Here is an 18,038-nt window from a genome sequence, read left to right on the forward strand (position 1 = left end):
GTAGAGATGGGTTTTTGCCATGTTGATCAGGATTGGCTGGAACTCCTGACTTCAGGTGATCCACCCACCTCGGCCTCCCAAAGTGCTGAGATTGCAGGCGTGACCCACCATGCCCAGCCAACGATTTTTGTGCTTTTTGTATTTTTTATTTTTCCCAAGGAAAATAACATTATTAAATATGACTAAAGTATTCTATAATCTGTATACTTTTTTTTTTTTTTTTGAGACAGAGTATCACTCTGTCGCCCAGGCTGGAGTTCAGTGGCTCAGTCTCGGCTCACTGCAGCCTCTGCCTCCTGGGTTCAAGTGATTTTCCTGCCTCAGCCTCCCGGGTAGCTGGGACTACAGGCACCTGCCACTACGCCCGGCTAATTTTCGTACTTTTTTTTTTAGTAGAGACGGGGTTTCACCATATTGGCCAGGCTGGTGTCAAACTCCTGACCTTGTGATCTGCCCACCTTGACCTCCCAAAGTGCTGGGTGGTGTGAGCCACCATGCCAGGCCTCTATACTTTTATAAAAATCTTATTATTGATATATGGGGTAACCTTTATGCTGTTTAAAGTATATTATTCTCCTCATCAATTGTTTATTGTAAAGTTTACACTAACAAACTTTAGGCAATTTTTATTCATGGAGAATGAGAGAAATTTTCTGTTATTCCCATTTTAAGCTGTATGAACAATGTGTAATGCATACCAGCATTTAGTGGTTTTGATTTTTTTTTTTTTTTTTTTTTTTTTTGAGACAGAGTCTCGCTCTGTCACCCAGGCTGGAGTGCAGTGGCGCAATCTCAGCTCACTGCAAGCTCCACCTCCCGGGTTCACACCATTCTACTGCCTCAGCCTCCCGAGTAGCTGGGACTACAGGTGCCCGCCACCATGCCCAGCTAATTTTTTGCATTTTTAGTACAGACGGGGTTTCACCGTGTTAGCCAGGATGGTCTTGATCTCCTGACCTTGTGATCCACCGCCTCGGCCTCCCAAAGTGCTGGTATTACAGGCGTGAGCCACCGTGCCCAGCTGATTTTTTGTGTTTTTTTTTTGACACAGGGTCTCACTTTGTCACCCACGCTGGAGTACAGTTGTGCAATCTCGCTCACTGCAGCCTCTGCCTCCTGGGTTCAAGCTAGCCTCCTGCCTCAGCCCCCTAAGTAAATGGGACTACAGGTGTGTGCTATGATGCCCAGCTAATTTTTGTATTTTTTCTCGAGACAGGGTTTTGCCATGTTGCCTAGGCTGGTCTTGAACTCCTGAGCTCAAGTGATCCACCTGCCTCGGCCTCCTAAAGTGCTAGGATTATAGGCATGAGCCACCGTGCTGGCCCCATTGAGTGTTTTAAATTGTAATATAATTTTTCTTATATATTTTATTGCTATTTAATTGGTGCTTGAAAAACAGTGGTTAATTTCGTAAAATATATGAAATTATTATATTGAAAACAAAGCCTATCACGAGGCTTATTAGACTAACTTCTTGAACTTTTCTTGCATGTAATGTATATGTGGCATAGAAGGCAGTTTGTAAAATACCTTCCAAGGAGTCAAAGGGTATTGTTCATGATATTTGGCAAAGATTTCCTGTTTTGACTTGATTTTAATATAATGGTTTTAACAATTGTTTCTACTTTTTAAAGGACTTGGAAAACAGTGTGGGTGAACTTAGTGAAGGACAAAGAACCCAGCTAACAGCGGCAGCAGAGAACATCTTAATGGGACATTCTCTCTATATGCAGCCACCTGTCACTAATGCACAGTCTTTGGATCAACAGTGTGATCCTAAACCATTATCTCGGCAATTTGACACAGTTTCAGGTAGACACCAAAATATTTTTTCTTGATGTGTCATAGTAGTATCCCTAATCTGAGTTGAGGAAAGTATACCTATTTTCAGATAGGGGCTTGCAAAATTTCTTTATTAAAAGGGATTTTAATAATTGGAAAGTTTGGTGATAATTTTTTTATAGTATATATAGCAGTGTTTCCCCAAATGTGATTCATATATCAATGTTGGTACATGAACCATTGGGTGGTATGTGAATTAATTTTGGTAATACACATACATAGACTTAAAACTTTTTAACTGTGATACTTTTATTTTATTTCATTCTATTTGTTTATTTAGAGACGGAGTCTTGCTGTGTCACCCAGGCTGGAGTGTAGTGGCACAATCTCGGCCCACTGCAAGCTCTGCCTCCCGAGTTCACGCCATTCTCCTGCCTCAGCCTCCCGAGCAGCTGGGACTACAGGAGCCCACCACCACGCCTGGCTAATTTTTTGTATTTTTAGTAGAGATGGGGTTTCACCATGTTAGCCAGGATGGTCTCGATCTCCTGACCTCATGATCCTCCCTCCGTGGCCTCCCAAAGTGCTGGAATTACAGGTGTAAGCCACTGCGCCTAGCCTGTTTTATTTTATTTTATTTTTTTGGAGACGGAGTCTTGCTTTGTCGCCCAGGGTGGAATGCAATGGCACGATCTCGGCTCACTGCAACCCCTGCCTCCCGGGTTCAAGCTATTCTCCTGCCTCAGCCTCCCAAGTAGCTGGGATTACAGGCGCCTGCCACCACGCCCAGCTAATTTTTGTATTTTTATTAGAGACAGGGTTTCACTATGTTGGCCAGGCTGGTCTTGAACTCCTGACCTCAGGTGATCTGCCCACCTTGGCCTCCCAAAGTGCTGGGATTACAGGCATGAGCCACCATGCCCAGCTGATGCATTTATTGTAATATGTACTAGAAAAATATAACGAATCCATGAAAATTGACATAACAGATCTTTAGGACAAGGTTAAATTAGATAATACTGTAGACATTTATTCTTTATGCTATATGAATTTCAGTAGCACTCAGTGCATTCAGGACTATTTTAGAATTTCAATAAACTTTCTGTTGTGACACACTGGAAATAAGGATAGAATAGAGAATACCAATCACTAGCATATATAGTTGACTCTCATCTATGGACCATTGTTATATTCTGTGGTCACCACAAACATATTAACAAGTATTGAACCATTACTCCTAGGGGAAATACAGGATTAGGTTTCTGTGAGCCTCTGGTCATAACATTTTTATCAACTGATCAATACATAATCTGGTTTTATTTATGTTTCTGTTTAAAGAAATCTTATTTAATATATATTTTGGCTTCATTAATATTGAACTCACAGCCATTGAACTATCCAGCAGTATAACTTGTGCCTGAAGGAAGCCTATCTAACACGTATATTTTCTCCATAAGACACAGCGGAGCCTTTTTGTGCTTAGAAACACTAGACACGCCAGATGCGGTGGCTCACGCCTGTAATCCAGCACTTTGGGAGGCCAAGGTGGGCAGATCACCTGAGGTCAGGAGTTTAAGACCAGCCTGGCCAACATGGTGAAACCTCATCTCTACTAAAAATGCAAAAATTAGCCGGGCATAGTGGCAGATGCCTGTAATCTCAGCTACTTGGGAAGCTGAGGCAGAAGAATTGCTTGAACCCGGGAGGCTCATAGGGCAGAGGGCAGAGGTTGCAGTGAGCCGAAATCGCGCCACTGCACTCCAGCCTGGGCAGCAAGAGCGAGTCTCTGCCTCAAAAAAAAAAAAAAGAAAAGAAACACTAGACAGTACTTCAGCACTAAGGGGCCATTTTAAACAGTGAAATCACCAAAAAAAGAGGATGAAATGTGAAAAACACAGCTTTACGTATACTGTGAAAAGGTTACTTGTTTACAGTATGAGAGCTGGAATAAGGTGGAATGTATCGTTGTTCAGCATCAACTGGAAAAATGCATGTTAGGTAATTTAAGTTTTTCACCACTCTGTACATGTCCACAAATGACCACAAAGGTGCTGCAAGTATTGATTTGGGGGGTTATAAATACGTTTTAGCGAGTAGATAAATTTGCAAATATGTAATTTACAAATAAATGAGGATCTGCTATATTCTTATTATTGATTTTTAAATGCCCATTGTGTCTTTCTCTTAAGTGAAAAGAAACTTCTGGAGGCATGCAGATTTGCCAGAAATCAGAAAAGGAAAAGCCTGAAGTATTTAGTTTCATATTGAGTGAACACCTTGTATCATTCAGAATTGGGAGAAGTCCGAGACTGAATTTCCCATGTGAATAAATGTAAAGATTGGCCTTATTTCTCATTTTGTACACATAATGAGAGTATTAAATGTTTTACATTCTTTAAAATTTGTAGGATTCAAATGGCATGAAATGTGACTTACATTTATGTCCAGCTAAATTTGCAGAATGCAGTTAAACAGAGTTAACACTAGGTGGCTCTCGCAGATCACTTGAACTGCTAGGTACTTAAGCGCTACTAGGTATCTGAGAGCAACTAGGTACTTAGTTGAAATGTTACGGAATAAACTCCCTGAGGAGATAGCCTCTTCAGTCCTTTTTAAATCTCTGGTAACCCTAGCAGATTACCTATAGTACAGTGCATTTTTAATCCTAGGTACATTGTAGGTATTTGTTTAATTGGAAAAAATAAGTAATATGGTATAACATAAGATTGAACACATATGTAAGGCAGTATAGCAGAATAGCTAAGAGTTTAGGCTTTGAGAGTTTCAGAAATGGGTTTGAATTCCAGCTCTGTGTATCTTTGGTCAAATAACTTAATGTTCCTGAACCCAAATTTCTTTATGTGGCAAGTGGGGATAATATTGCTATGTACAAAATTACCCCACATTTAACAGCTGAAGGCAGCAAACATTTATTATTTCACAGAATTCTGAAAGTCACAAATCCGGTAGTGGCTTACCTGGGTGGTTTTCAGGATCTCTCCTGATGTGGCAGTCAAGGTGATGGCTTGGACTGAGGTCATCTGCAGGCTTGACTAGGGTTGAAGGATCCACTTTCCAAGCTCACTCACATGGATTTAGCAAGAGGCTTCACTTCCTCACCATGTTAACCAGTCCATAGGGCCGTGAATGATGTGGTAGCAGACATCTCCCAAGAGAAAGTAAGCAATCAAGATGGAAACCATAATGTCTTTTTTTTTTCTTTTCTTTTGAGACAGAGTCTCGCTCTGTTGCCCAGGCTGGAGTGCAGTGGTGTGATCTCAGCTCACTGCAACCTCTGCCTCCTGGGTTCAAGTGATTCTCCTACCTCAGCCTCCTGAGTAGCTGGGACTACAGATGCACGCCACCACGCCTGGCTGATTTTTGTATGTTTTTGTAGAGATGGGGTTTTGCCATGTTGGCCAGGCAGGTCTCAAACTTCTGACCTCAAGTGATCCACCCGCCACAGCCTCCCAAAGTGCTGGGATTACACGTGTGAGCCACTGCGCCCAGCTGATAATGTCTTTTATAACCTAGTCTCCAAAGTGACATGCCATCACTTCTGTCATATTCCATTGATAACACAGACCAATCATGGAACAACTTAAGAGGTGACTTTTAAAAGGTGTAGATACCAGGAGGGCAGGGATCATTGGGGGCTATCTTGGAGGTAATAGTGTCTATCTCATTACGGTTATTAGGTACATGTATTTGACAATGCATATAAAGTACTAAGCACAGTGCTTGGCACATGGTGTTGTTCTCTTTAATAATGCTTGGAGTATGAAAAGTACTATCTTATATGTACTTAATAGAATCAGAAACTATCAACAGTTGACTAAAAGGACTTTGCCTATAGAAAACTAATTTGTTCCTCTTGTTTCAAGATTTTCTCCTGGTGACCACAGACTATAACTGTGGTCCATAGATGAGAATCAACTATATATGCTAGTGATTGGTATTGCTTTTCATCTTGATTTTTAATAACTTTGCTTACAGAGGGTCATCTATTCTTACTTTGCCCCTCCCCACCCCTGCTAATTTTCAGGAAGTGTCCTATTTTCTGTAGTCCTCTATCACTGTCTCCATTCCTGAGGCTCTCAGGTTGGGTTGAGTAACTGAAAGTTGCAAAATTGGCTTTGAGGAGTTGTCTTGGGAAACCTAAAATGTAAGCTGTAATTTGAGTGAATTATTTGTGGACCCTGGGATATACTACCAACTACAGCTTTTTATTTACTCAAAAAACCTGTATTGAATACCCACTGTATACCTAGAACTGTGTAAGTACTACATTAAGCACTCAAGATTCAAAGATGATAGATATCTGCTCTCAAGACATTTACTAACTAGTGTGGGAGAAATAAATAACAATTATAATATTGTGTGACTAGTACAACACAGACGGCTGTGGGAGTGCAGAGGAGGAACTTAACTCATTTGTGAGGGTTTAGAAAAGGTTTTCTGCAAGATCCAATGTGAAATTGAATCTTAAGGGAATTAGCCAGATGGTAAATTATGATAAGAATATTCCAGTTTGTTCATTTACTTATTCAGAAGATATTTTTGAGTGCCTGCTATGTGCTGAGCATGTGCTAGGTGCTAGGAATATGAAACTTGGTAAGGCCCTGTTCACAATGATTTTTTTTTCTCTAGTAGACATAGTAGATAAGAAAGCAAAAACATGCAATAAATTACTGTAGTTATCGTGAAGAAGCCCGTATAGGATGGAGGTACAGGTCAATTGTAGTTGAAGGGATTCAGGAAAGACTTCATAGATGAGGGAAGTCTTGCTTGAAGTGACTCCTCAAAGATGAATAAATGCTTGCCATGTGGTGAGTGAGGAGGGACCTTTCAGACAGAATATGCAATGAGACGGGACAAAGGCAAAAAAAAAAAAAAAAGCAAGGGTTAATCGTGGAAATGCGGTGTTTTTGTCAAAGAATTAGAGCTTAAGATGCAGTGAAATTGCAGCAGGGAGCAGAAACCAGGTCATGAAAAGCCCTGGATGATCTATTAAGGAGTACGGTAAGGATCGCTTTGTATACAAAATGGGAAATAATAACAGTCTTACTTTATACTTATTCCCATGAACAATTCAGCCTTAAGTTTCTGTCAGTTCTGAATGTTGTGTGATATTCATCAGTCTGTTAAAGATTATAAGTAAATGAGTGATGTGATCATATTTACCTTTTATTTAGCAAGATCATCTGAGATGCAATGTGATGGATAGATTGGAAGAGTTAAGACTGGAGGCAAGGAGCCTGATTAGACAACCATTAAAGTTGACCTGATGAGACATTATTCAGTGGTGAGGATATATAAAAAGGGAGATTTGAGAGAGAATTAAGGAGATGGACAGGAATTCGTTTGAATGTGAGCAGTACAAAAGAAGCAGAAAGTCTAAGAAATCCCTAGGTTTCTGTCTAGAATTATTGGATAGATGGTCATCTCAGTCACTGAGAGAGAGTGAATATGGAGGAAGGACAGAAATAGGAGGAAAGAGATTGAATGGGGTTTATACATACTGAATTTGTGATGCCTTTGACTTTCATACAAATGAAAAAAATCCATTAGATATGCCGGACCAAAAACTCTTGCTGGACTGGCAATTTTAGGCAAACTTAGTCTTCTCTAAAAGTCTGCCATGGTTGCTTTCCACTATAACAAAATTCTAGGAAAGTAAAATTAGGGATTTCTAGTTATGATTAATTAAATTAAATTTGACTTGAATGAAATAATATTTTAAATATCCCTCTTTTAAAGGTCTAACTTGCATTATACAGGTAAGACACCTACACTCAATGAGCCTGCTTGTTAGAAGACACAGCAAATTCAGCACTGTTACGATTGCTGTCATGGAATCCTTTCCTGACCCTTATCACTGGGTTAAATACCTGTCATGTGTACTCTCTATAATTCTCTAATGTCATCTGCCTAATGTTGCTCTTATCACACTGATTTTAATCTCATGTGAGGGTATGGACTTTATCTTGTGTACTGTCATATCCCTGTCACCTAGCAGGTTATATAGTATACAGAACATAGTAAATATCTGTTAAATTATAGGATGGTGTATTATGTGAAAGCTATTACGCACTTTTTGAGTGCTCCCCACCATCACTTTTTTCCTGTCCCATGTATGCCTTATCCCAAGTAACCCATGTTAAGATTCTGGCATATAACCTTCCTGTTTTTTACCTCACACATATAATTATTTGCACACATGCATGTACAATATATATGGTATGTGTGATTGCCATTATTTTACAACTTAAGATCATATCTTGCACACTTGCCTGCATTTTGTGTTTTACCCAGTAAACCCTTAGATTATTCCAGGTCAACTGGTATTACTTAAATTTATTCATTTTAATGATTACGTAAAACTTCATAGTGTTGATTTCCAATAATTTATTTAGTTGTTTCTCTATTGATGGATGTTTATTAACATGTCCCTGCACTATAAACAATGCTAGAGTAAGTACCCACACACACATCCTACCAGATTTTTGTGTTTTATATACTCCTCCTTACTCCAGTGTATGTACTCCTGGGAAGCGCTTCTATAGACGAGCAAATGTATCTTTAGTTTAGAAATAGATAATGCCAAGTTGCTTTCTTGAAAGTTTAAACCAATTTATTTTTATCAGCAATTTATTAGTGCCCTTTCCTTACATCCCCTCCTGAAATTGTGTTGATTAGTTTTTTTACATGCCTCAGTAGAAATATGAAGATATGTTTCTGACTCCTGGTGAGTTTATATGTCTTTTCATTCATATGTTTGTTGGCCATTTGTATGTGCTCCTATAAAGTTCTTTTCCCATCTGGGAGGTTCTCAGTTTTTCTTGTTAGTTTTAAAGCTGTTTCTATAGTTTAGATGTTTTCCACTATTTGTGTTGTAAATATCTTTATCCAGATTTATATTTTGCTCATTGACATTGTTGATGATCTTTTTTGCCATATAATTTAAAAATTTATATGTAGATATTTCTATCTTTTATACTTACCGTGCTTTCATGGCTTGATTATGTTGCTATACTGTAGGAAAAAGCTAATCACTTTTATCTATTTATCTGATATCCAGTCACATTACCAATTCTCTTATTAGTTCTAATAGAGTTCTTTTGTTTTCATTAAAGTCTCTTGGGTTTTCTAGGCATATACCATATATCAGCAAAAGAGTTTTCAATATCTTCTTTTTTTAACATTATATGTAATTCTTTTCTCTTAATTCATTTGCCACTCTTAGAAAAATGTTGAACAAGTCACATAGGAATAGAAAAAGGCGTATCAGAATATAAAGAGGCAAATAAAGCCTGAAACATTAGTTACTCTAAATTATAGGTATTATTACCATTATTTAAATTAATCTTATGTTAGATAATTAAATGAGAATCAGGTAATAATTTTGATAAATTGTTTTATACAGATTTAATACCATAATAGTAAAAATCAAAACTCAATGAGGCTGGACATGGTGGCTCATGCCTGTAATCCCAGCACTTTGGGAGAACGAGGTGAGCGGATCACTTGAGCACTTGAGGTCAGGAGTTCAAGACCAGCCTGGCCAATATGGTGAAACACTGCCTCTACTAAAAATACAAAAATTGGACAGGTGTGGTGGCGCATGCCTGTGGTCTCAGCTCCTAGGGAGGCTGAGGCAGAAGAATCGCTTGAACCCGGGAGGTGGAGGTTGCAGTGAGCCGAGATTGCACCACTGCACTCCAGCCTGGGTGAGTGAGTCTCCGTCTCAAAAAAAAAAAAAAATTAAAACTCAATAGATGAATTTCGCTTTATGTAAAAGCCCATTGAAAACCTAGATTAACATAAAAGATCAATCAGAGTGATTATTTGCTATATCTAGGAAATTGTCAACAGAATGCCTTTAAATGGAAAATATCTATGGCGTCTTTGAAATATTTTTTCAGGCTGGGTGCAGTGCAGTGGCTCATGCCTGTAATCCCAGCACTTTGGGAGGCTGAGGCAGGAAGATCACTTTAGCCCAGGGGTTTCAGACCAGCCTTGGCAACATGGCGAAACCCTGTCTCTACTAAAAATACAAAAAATTATCCAAGTATGGTAGTGCACACCTGTAGTCCCAGCTACTCAGGACGCTGAGGTAGAAGAATCACCTGAGCCTGGGAAGTCAAGGATGCAGGGAGCCATGATCATGCCATTGCACTCCAGCCTGGGCAACAGGAGTGAGACTCTGTCTTTAAAAAAAAAAAAAAAAAGTATATATATATATATATATATATATATATGTATGATTTAAATATATATGTGTGATTTATATATAAATAATGTATGTATGATTTATATATATATATCATATATATGTATGATTTTTATATATATCATATATATGTATGATTTATATATATCATATATGTATGATTTATATATATCATATGTATGATTTATATATAATATATATAATATATAATATATATATAATTTATATATCATATATTTATATGCGATATACAAATATATATCATATATAATATATCATATATATGAATTATATATGATTTATATATATAAATTTTAAATATATATATTTAAAACTTAATTTGCACATAACTCTTCAGGTCTATTTCTATTGATTATATTTTAAAAGGTTGTCTAGCAAGACTGTGAAACAGAGAGCAGTGACTTAATTCCTCTGTGCTTCTTGCTAGCTCTTTGATTTTGGGCAGTTAGTTAACTTCTCTGAACCTTAGTAATGTCAGTGAGAGACAGTTACAATGCTGTCTAACCTATCTTACAGAATGATTGTAAAGTTCAAATGTAATAAGATGATGTACTCGTATATGAAAGTGCTTGGAGTATATAGTGCAATACAAAGGTACAGTGGTTAGATACATAGATATCTCTGCTCTTGTCTTCTTTTTACTGATTTGACTGAGGTGCCATTTATTTATTTATTTATTTAGAGACGAGGTCTCATTTTGTTACCCAGACTGGAGTGCAATGACACGATCTCAGCTCGGTGCAACCTCCGCCTCCCGGGTTCACGCGATTCTCCTGCCTCAGCTTCCTGAGTAGCTGGGATTACAAGTGCCATGCCACCACACCCAGCTAATTTTTGTATTTTTAGTAGAGACAGGTTTCACCTTGTTGGCCAGGCTGGTCTCAAACTCCTGAGCTTAGGCATCCACCCACCTCAGCTTCCCAAAGTGCTGGATTACAGGCATGAGCTACTGCACTCAGCCAGAGGTGCCATTTGGATAAGAAAATAAGAGCTTGATCACTTGAGGAACAAAATCTACAGAATAGAGCTAGGCAATACCAACATTTTCCAGGCAGGAAATTGCCCTTTGCTTTAAGATTACGTTTTAGATAGAAAGTATTCTATTGACTCTTAGAGATAGGAAAGGTAAGCAGGAGTATTAAGAGTTCGTATGTGGGAAGGAGGCTGCAGATGAACTGCATGGGCAACTTGTTGATTGGAACTTTACATAGAATATTCCATGGATTTGTTTGAACATAGGTACTTTTTGCATTCTCTCTGAGTTTTGGTTTTAATTGCAGTGAAGGCTTGGTCCAGGTGTTTTTGTTTGAAGTACACTGCTAGTTCTAATTCAGCAGGTGAGAAATATTGGTGGTTTTAGTCAACTACTTGTTCATTTTTGAAGATAAATTTAACACTTTATTTTAACTTTTTATTTACATTTTTGATAACAGGTAGTATTTATGAAGATTCATGTGCTAGTCATGGTCCAATGAGTTTGGGAGAATTGGAGTTGGAGCCAAATTCTAAGCTGGTTCTTCCTACAACACTTCTGACAGCACAAGAAAATGATGTTAATTTACCAGTAGCCGCTGAAGATTTTTCCCAGGTACCAAATTAATAGCACTTGTATTTTACTTAAAATGAGAATTGAAACACTGTTGCCTTAGCATGGTACCCCGTCAAGAGCCAAGCCTCTGGAGTCAGATAGCTTCAAATCATGCCTCCTTTATTTCCTAACTCAAGTCTGAATATAAATCTAGTTCACCCAAGCTGTGCCCTAGAACACATTACTTAGCCTCTTTTAAGCCTTAATTCCCTATCTTTAAATTAAAGAATAAAAGTAATGGCCAGGTGCAATGGCTCACACCTGTAATCCCAGCACTCTGGGAGGTTGAGACAGTGGATTGCTTGAGTACAGGAGTTTGAGACCAGCCTGGGCAATGTGGCAAAATGCCATCTCTACAAAAAATACAAAAATTAGCTGGGCTCCTGTAGTTCCAGCTACTTGGGAGGCTGACGTGGGTGGCAGATTGCTTGTGCCCGGGAGGCAGAAGTTGCAGTGAGCCCAGATTACACCACTGCACTCCAGCTGGTGACAGAGTGAGACTCTTGTCTCAAAAAAAATGAATAAGTAAATAAAACATAAAAATAATATATATAAAAGTAAGGTAGCGATTTCATTTACATCTCTGTATCTGCATGCAATACCTAGCTCAGTAATTTACATATAGTAGGTGCTTGATAAGTGTTTATTACATTGAAATTTGTAAAAAGTGTTTCATAAGAAATGTATTGCATAAGAAATTTAATGCTGAAGTAAGCCAATGGCCCATGCAATCTTGTGTACCGAAAAAATAGGTTAATTACTCACCAAGATGTTAATCTAAAAAAGTTCAATATTAAGTAGTTTTTTATTTGTGTATTGGAAATTCGTTCAAAATTACCAATTTTGAACTAATTTATGAATAAGTATTCATGGTATTATGCAGCAGGACGTGTTAAGGATGAAACCAAAAAATATGTAAGATAAAGATTGTTTATGGAACACATGATTATGTGGGGTTCAGTATTACCAACCTGTGACCAAGCAATGATCAGGAAAAACTAGTTAATAATGAAAAAGTATCTGTTAATAACTTCGGTATAAAAAAAATTTTTGTGACCATGATTAGGCAAACATTTCTGGGATATGATACCAAAGGTACTATCTATGAATAATAATTTTTTAAATTGGTCTTATCAAAAATAAGAACTTCTGTTCTTCAAAACACAGTTAAGAGAATTAAAAGGCAAGCCACTGACTGGGAGAAAATATTTACAAATCACTTATCTGATCAAAGACTTGTGTTCAGAATATATAAGGAGCTCACATAACTCAATATTAAGAAAACAAACAATCCAGTTTAAAAATGAAGAATAGATTTGGACCAGTCCTTTACCCAGAGAAGATAATATAAATGGCAAATAAGCACATAAAAAGATTCTTAGCTGGGCGTGGTGGCTCACGCCTGTAATCCCAGCACTTTGGGAGGCTGAGGCAGGTGGATCACGAGGTCAAGAGATCGAGACCATCTTGGCCAACATGGTGAAACCCCATCTCTACTAAAAATACAAAAATTAGCTGGGTGTGGTGGTGTGCACCTGTAGTCCCAGCTACTCAGGAGGCTGAGGCAGGAGAATCACTTGAACCCAGAAGGTGGAGTTTGCAGTGAGCCAAGATCTCGCCACTGCACTCCACCCTGGTGACAGAGCAAAACTCCTTCTTGAAAAAAAAAAAAGATTCTCAGCAGAGTTAGTCATTAGGAAAATGCAAAATAAAACCACAATGAGCTACCACCACACATCCATTAGAATATCTAAAATCTAAAAGACGGTCATGCCAAGTGTCGGCAAGGATGTGGAGCAACAGAACTCTCATACTTTGCTGACTGGGAATGTAAAACGATCCAACCCCTGTGGAAAAGAGCTTGGCCATTTAAAAATATACACCCACCATATGAACCATGCATTTCACTCCTAGTTTCTCAAGAGAAACTAAAACATATATTTACACAAAGACATGTACGTGAATGTTCATACAACCTTATATTTGTAGTAACCAAAAACTGAAAACAACTCAAATGTCCATCAACTGGTAAATGGACAAATTGTGGTGTATCCTGTACAGTGGAATACTTAGCAACCAAAAGGCATGAACTATGAATACAAACAATAACATGGATGGTTCTTACAAAGTTATGTTGAGTAAAGAAGCCATACCAAAAAAAAAAAAAACCACTGATTTTATTTATATAAAATTTTAGAAAATGCAAACTAATTTATAGTAATAGCATTTCAGTTATTTTGGGGGGATGGTAGGAGTTAGAGGTGGAAAGGGCAAGAAGGAGAAGATAAAAGGGTGTGAGAAAACTTTTGAGATTGATGGATATGTTTATTGTATTATCTTGATTGTGGTGATGGTTTCATGGGTTTATAGGTAGGTCAAAACAGCAAATTGGACACTTTAAATATGTGCAGTTTATTGTCTGTTACATGTATCTCAATAAGACTTTAACAATAAAAGAAAGATTACTTCCTTTTAATTGATGGCTTGTTTTAGAATAAAACTATAAAGTGTTACCAGAAGAAAGGGCCTCAAAAAATTCCCTTGTTAGATTTCTTTAGCTAGCAGGGACTTATGGTTAATAATAATAGCACACATTGATAGTGCTAGATGCTGTTCTAAGTTTTTTATGTATTTTAAGTTATTTAATCATTATAACAGCCTAAAGAGGTAGTTGTTACTATTATCCCCATTTCATGAATGAGGAAATTGAGGTATTGAGCAGTTAAATAACTTGCCCAAGGTCAAAGCTAGAAAATGCCTTACCCAGATTTGAACACAGGCAGTTTAGCTCCTGTGGTCACAGCTCTTATTCGCTGTGAGTAAGTAAGGAAACCAATAGAAACGTTCAAAGTCTCAGCAGCCAGAGCCAGAGGTAGTCCTAGTACCCATCTTAGAAATACACACCAAGATAATATTTTCTTCGAGGCAGAAACATACATGACTAACGGCTCTAAACTTGGAAGACCAGAGTTAAGGCTAGTTATTATTACTGCAGCTTAGAGCTACTAATTTTTACCCCTAGATAAAGAGGATGCCTGTCAGAGGTGCAGTGATTACATTGTGTCCATGTGGACAGATGTTTCAGATTCTTCTATGGTAGTATTTATTGATAAGGGTCCAGGGATTTCTTTTTAAGTTCCTGTTAAAGCTGTTTTCAGGGGCTCATTTATAATTAAGTGCATAAAATAGGAAAGAGAAGAAAGAAAATCACACAATTTGTGATGTGTGATTACGAAGAGATTTGTGACTACTGTAAATTTCTAATTTGGTTATGTTATATGAGAGATGATAGTGCTTATGGTGGAGCGTATGTTTCTTGAATGGCAAATGGAAGATAACAATACCTACTCACACTTCTGAGAATTAAATGATGTTACTATATATAAAAGCTCTTCGAAAATTGCAGTGCATTATGCAGATTTTCATTTTATGCAAAAAGTGGTTATATGGAAGAGTTTGCTGCCAAATTAAGTTCTTATCCTGTCTAAATCCATTATATGTATATAAAGTAGTTTGATTCATAAGTAGCTCTGAATTCTCTAATGAAAATAGACAGAAATGACTTGAATATTTGAAATCTGTATATATGATCCAAATCTTTTTAAAGGTTTTTTTTGCAACGTCTTTTCTTTTGTAATATGTACCTCATCACCTACTTATTGGTAGAAGTGCGAATAAATAAAAAGCAATAAAAAGCAACTCGAAAGCAAGCATATTATTAAAATTTTATAAACACTTGAATAATTTGACTTCTCAGATTTTTTAAGTAACTAAAAAATAATATTATGACTTCATATCTTAAATTATTTAGTACCAACTAAAGCAAAATCAGGATGTTAAGCAAGTTGAACACAAACCATCACAAAGTTACCTACGTGTTAGAAATAAATCTGATATTGCACCTTCACAGCAACAAGGTAAGACTTGTTTTTATGTAATAATACAATAGTTTGATACTTGTCTGAATATTGAACAAATATGAGAATTCTTTACTTTTGTATACATCCCACTGCTCTCTAGGTTTTTGTTTTCTTTTGTTTTCTCTCATTTAGTCCATTTACATGAAGAATTGGTATTCTATTTGACTATGTTAGTTAGTTCTTTTTACCAGTAAACACTATTTCTAGTGGATTTTTTAAACTCTTAGCTGGTGTCTTTCCTTTACCCTTGCCTTTTAGTTCTTGTTCAATTGAATACCAAGGTCTTTTTATCTGTATATAGGTCTGTTTGACATTACAATATGTTAAAGACAGGGATTATGGCTGTTAATATGCTTTGTAAAGCACATTATTTAGTGCGTGGTGGTGCTGAACAAGTATAACTTAAAAGCAATTGACTCTCATATTGCATACTGTGATATGGATGACCATATCATAGTTCTTTATCAAACTCTTGTGGTTACCTTTAATTCCACAGTCAGCATTCAAGCATTTTGATGTTGTCTCTATGTTTCTACAAGGCTGTTGGCCTTGTGTTTTGTTTGCCATCTTGCTTCTTAGTCATTTACATTTTCTATAACCTAAAATCTGAAATTTGGCAGTAGAAATTAAGATCTCTTCTGTTTAAAAACTTTCTGCCCACAATTCTGGAAGAAGTATTAGAAATATTTTGAGAAGTGGAATTTTTCTTTTTTGCTTTTATAACTGTGATTTTATTTAATTTTCAAATAATATTTAATTGAGCAAATGCATATTATTGAATGCCGGTATAATTGCAAATGTAACTATGCATTTGGTGTTTTGGGAAGGACCTAAATGAGGAAGTGCTCAAGATAGTAAGATTATGCCACTTAGGGTTTAGGTTTTCACTCTTCCATTTGTTGTCTGTTCCCCTCTTGCTCCAAGTTTTCAGAACTTTGTCCTCCTGACCCTTTTTTTTTTAACCTCACCATAGTACGTTAATATTAATGTACTATGGAAAATACCTATAAAACTCTTCTTCTGGTGATTTAAGAATTAATCATGATAGTATATCGATATGGGCAGATAAATGTTTCTAAGATAATGTCAGAATTTACTTCCTGTTCTTCTACTGAGTTCTCATTTATGAACTGTCCTTCACAGTCAATGATAGTTTCTTTAATGTTTTTAAAAATCAATCATTTTTGACATTATAAATGAATTTCATTTTCTTGGGGATGTTGTATGTAATGAAATAATTATTTTTCTCAGCTGATAGGAAAATGTCTCTGGTAAGATGTTAGCTGGTAGAAGGAAGTTTTATGTGGAAAGGGTTTACAACAGTTGGATTTAATACATTTGAAATGTTTTACATTTAATTTTACATCTAATACAAAAGGTAGGAGAGCAGACCTATACCAGCCTTGACTAAGACAAATAAATACCAGTGGGCTATAAAGAGAACATTTTAAATACAGGCGAAGTCTTTCACTCTATAATTGGTACATATCTTTATACTAGAAAATTTCTTGAATGAATATGATTGCCTTGGCAAATATAGTCAGTTATGACTTTTTTCCCCATAGATTTTGTGGGTTTTATTATTTTTTTTCTCTGATGAAACTCTGAGACATTGCCAAATGTTCCAGAAAATAGAAGTCAGAGTGCCAAAATAATTCTCTGGAGCTCTCAGGACTTTGGGTGACCTTGAAGGAATTCAATCCTCTCATACATAGAAACCTTGAAGATAATGAAGGAAATTCACCTTATCACAGGGGAATTAAAACCACATTTTTTCTAGCAGATAAATGCTTCCAAGAATACTAGAACCCCAAATTTTGGCTATTGCAGGGGGAAGTATCTTGTATTTCACTTGAAATGTGTAGTAGTTTAATATATGTCTATAAAGAAAGGAGCAGTAGCGGCTGTTTTAATGATCATCCATTAAAAATTAACTGAAGAATGGTAGGACACAGATTCCAGCACCATATTGCTAGGAACTTAGTAAAGTACTTAGTTTTTTTCCACCTTGATTATTACTTTCAGATTTTAATATAAAAGAGAGGAATTCATTGTTCTGACAAATGGTATCTTTGGAGCCTTTAAGAGTAAAACCTTTTAATTTGGTATTGAATTTATTGGGTCTATCTTTGGCCACGTGATACCACTTATCTGATTCTATGTACTGATTAATGTATCTAACAGTTTTATAGTGAAAGTACTTTTTAAAAAAGTATTTGAATGGTCATTTCTATTTTTCCCCCTTTGCTGTGCAAGTTAATTTTTACTCATCTTTTGCTATACAAATTAACTTTCATCAATACAAATAAGAGGCTAGTTTTAAGTCAATTTATTTGTCATGAGCCCAGGAACAATTAAATTCTATAAAGTAATGTATTAAAATAGTACACTTTAAAAATTATTTTCCTTCTTTTTTTCTCTTTAAATTTTAAGACCATCATAATAAATTATCTTTACAAAGTCAAACATACTATATACTACTATCAGTCAATGG

General features: G+C 36.6%; 1 protein-coding gene across 11 annotated transcripts in view; it reads left to right on the forward strand.

The window, feature by feature from the left end:
* KIAA0586 (KIAA0586 ortholog) overlaps positions 1–18,038 on the forward strand; it is a 120,466-nt gene that overhangs the window by 69,509 nt on the left and 32,919 nt on the right. For 7 of the 11 annotated variants that reach the window (XM_055361916.2, XM_055361910.2, XM_055361913.2 and 4 more), the window contains 3 exons: positions 1,635–1,812; positions 11,470–11,624; positions 15,436–15,541. In XM_055361916.2, the coding sequence (XP_055217891.2) occupies positions 1,635–1,812; positions 11,470–11,624; positions 15,436–15,541 (439 nt within the window). Of the gene's footprint in view, positions 1–1,634; positions 1,813–2,122; positions 3,948–11,316; positions 11,374–11,469; positions 11,625–15,435; positions 15,542–18,038 lie in introns of those variants that run through there. The other 4 variants (XM_055361909.2, XM_055361911.2, XM_055361917.2 and 1 more) reach the window with 2 other exon arrangements.

This window comes from Gorilla gorilla, chromosome 15, assembly GCF_029281585.2.
Source record: "Gorilla gorilla gorilla isolate KB3781 chromosome 15, NHGRI_mGorGor1-v2.1_pri, whole genome shotgun sequence".
NCBI lineage: Eukaryota > Metazoa > Chordata > Mammalia > Primates > Hominidae > Gorilla > Gorilla gorilla.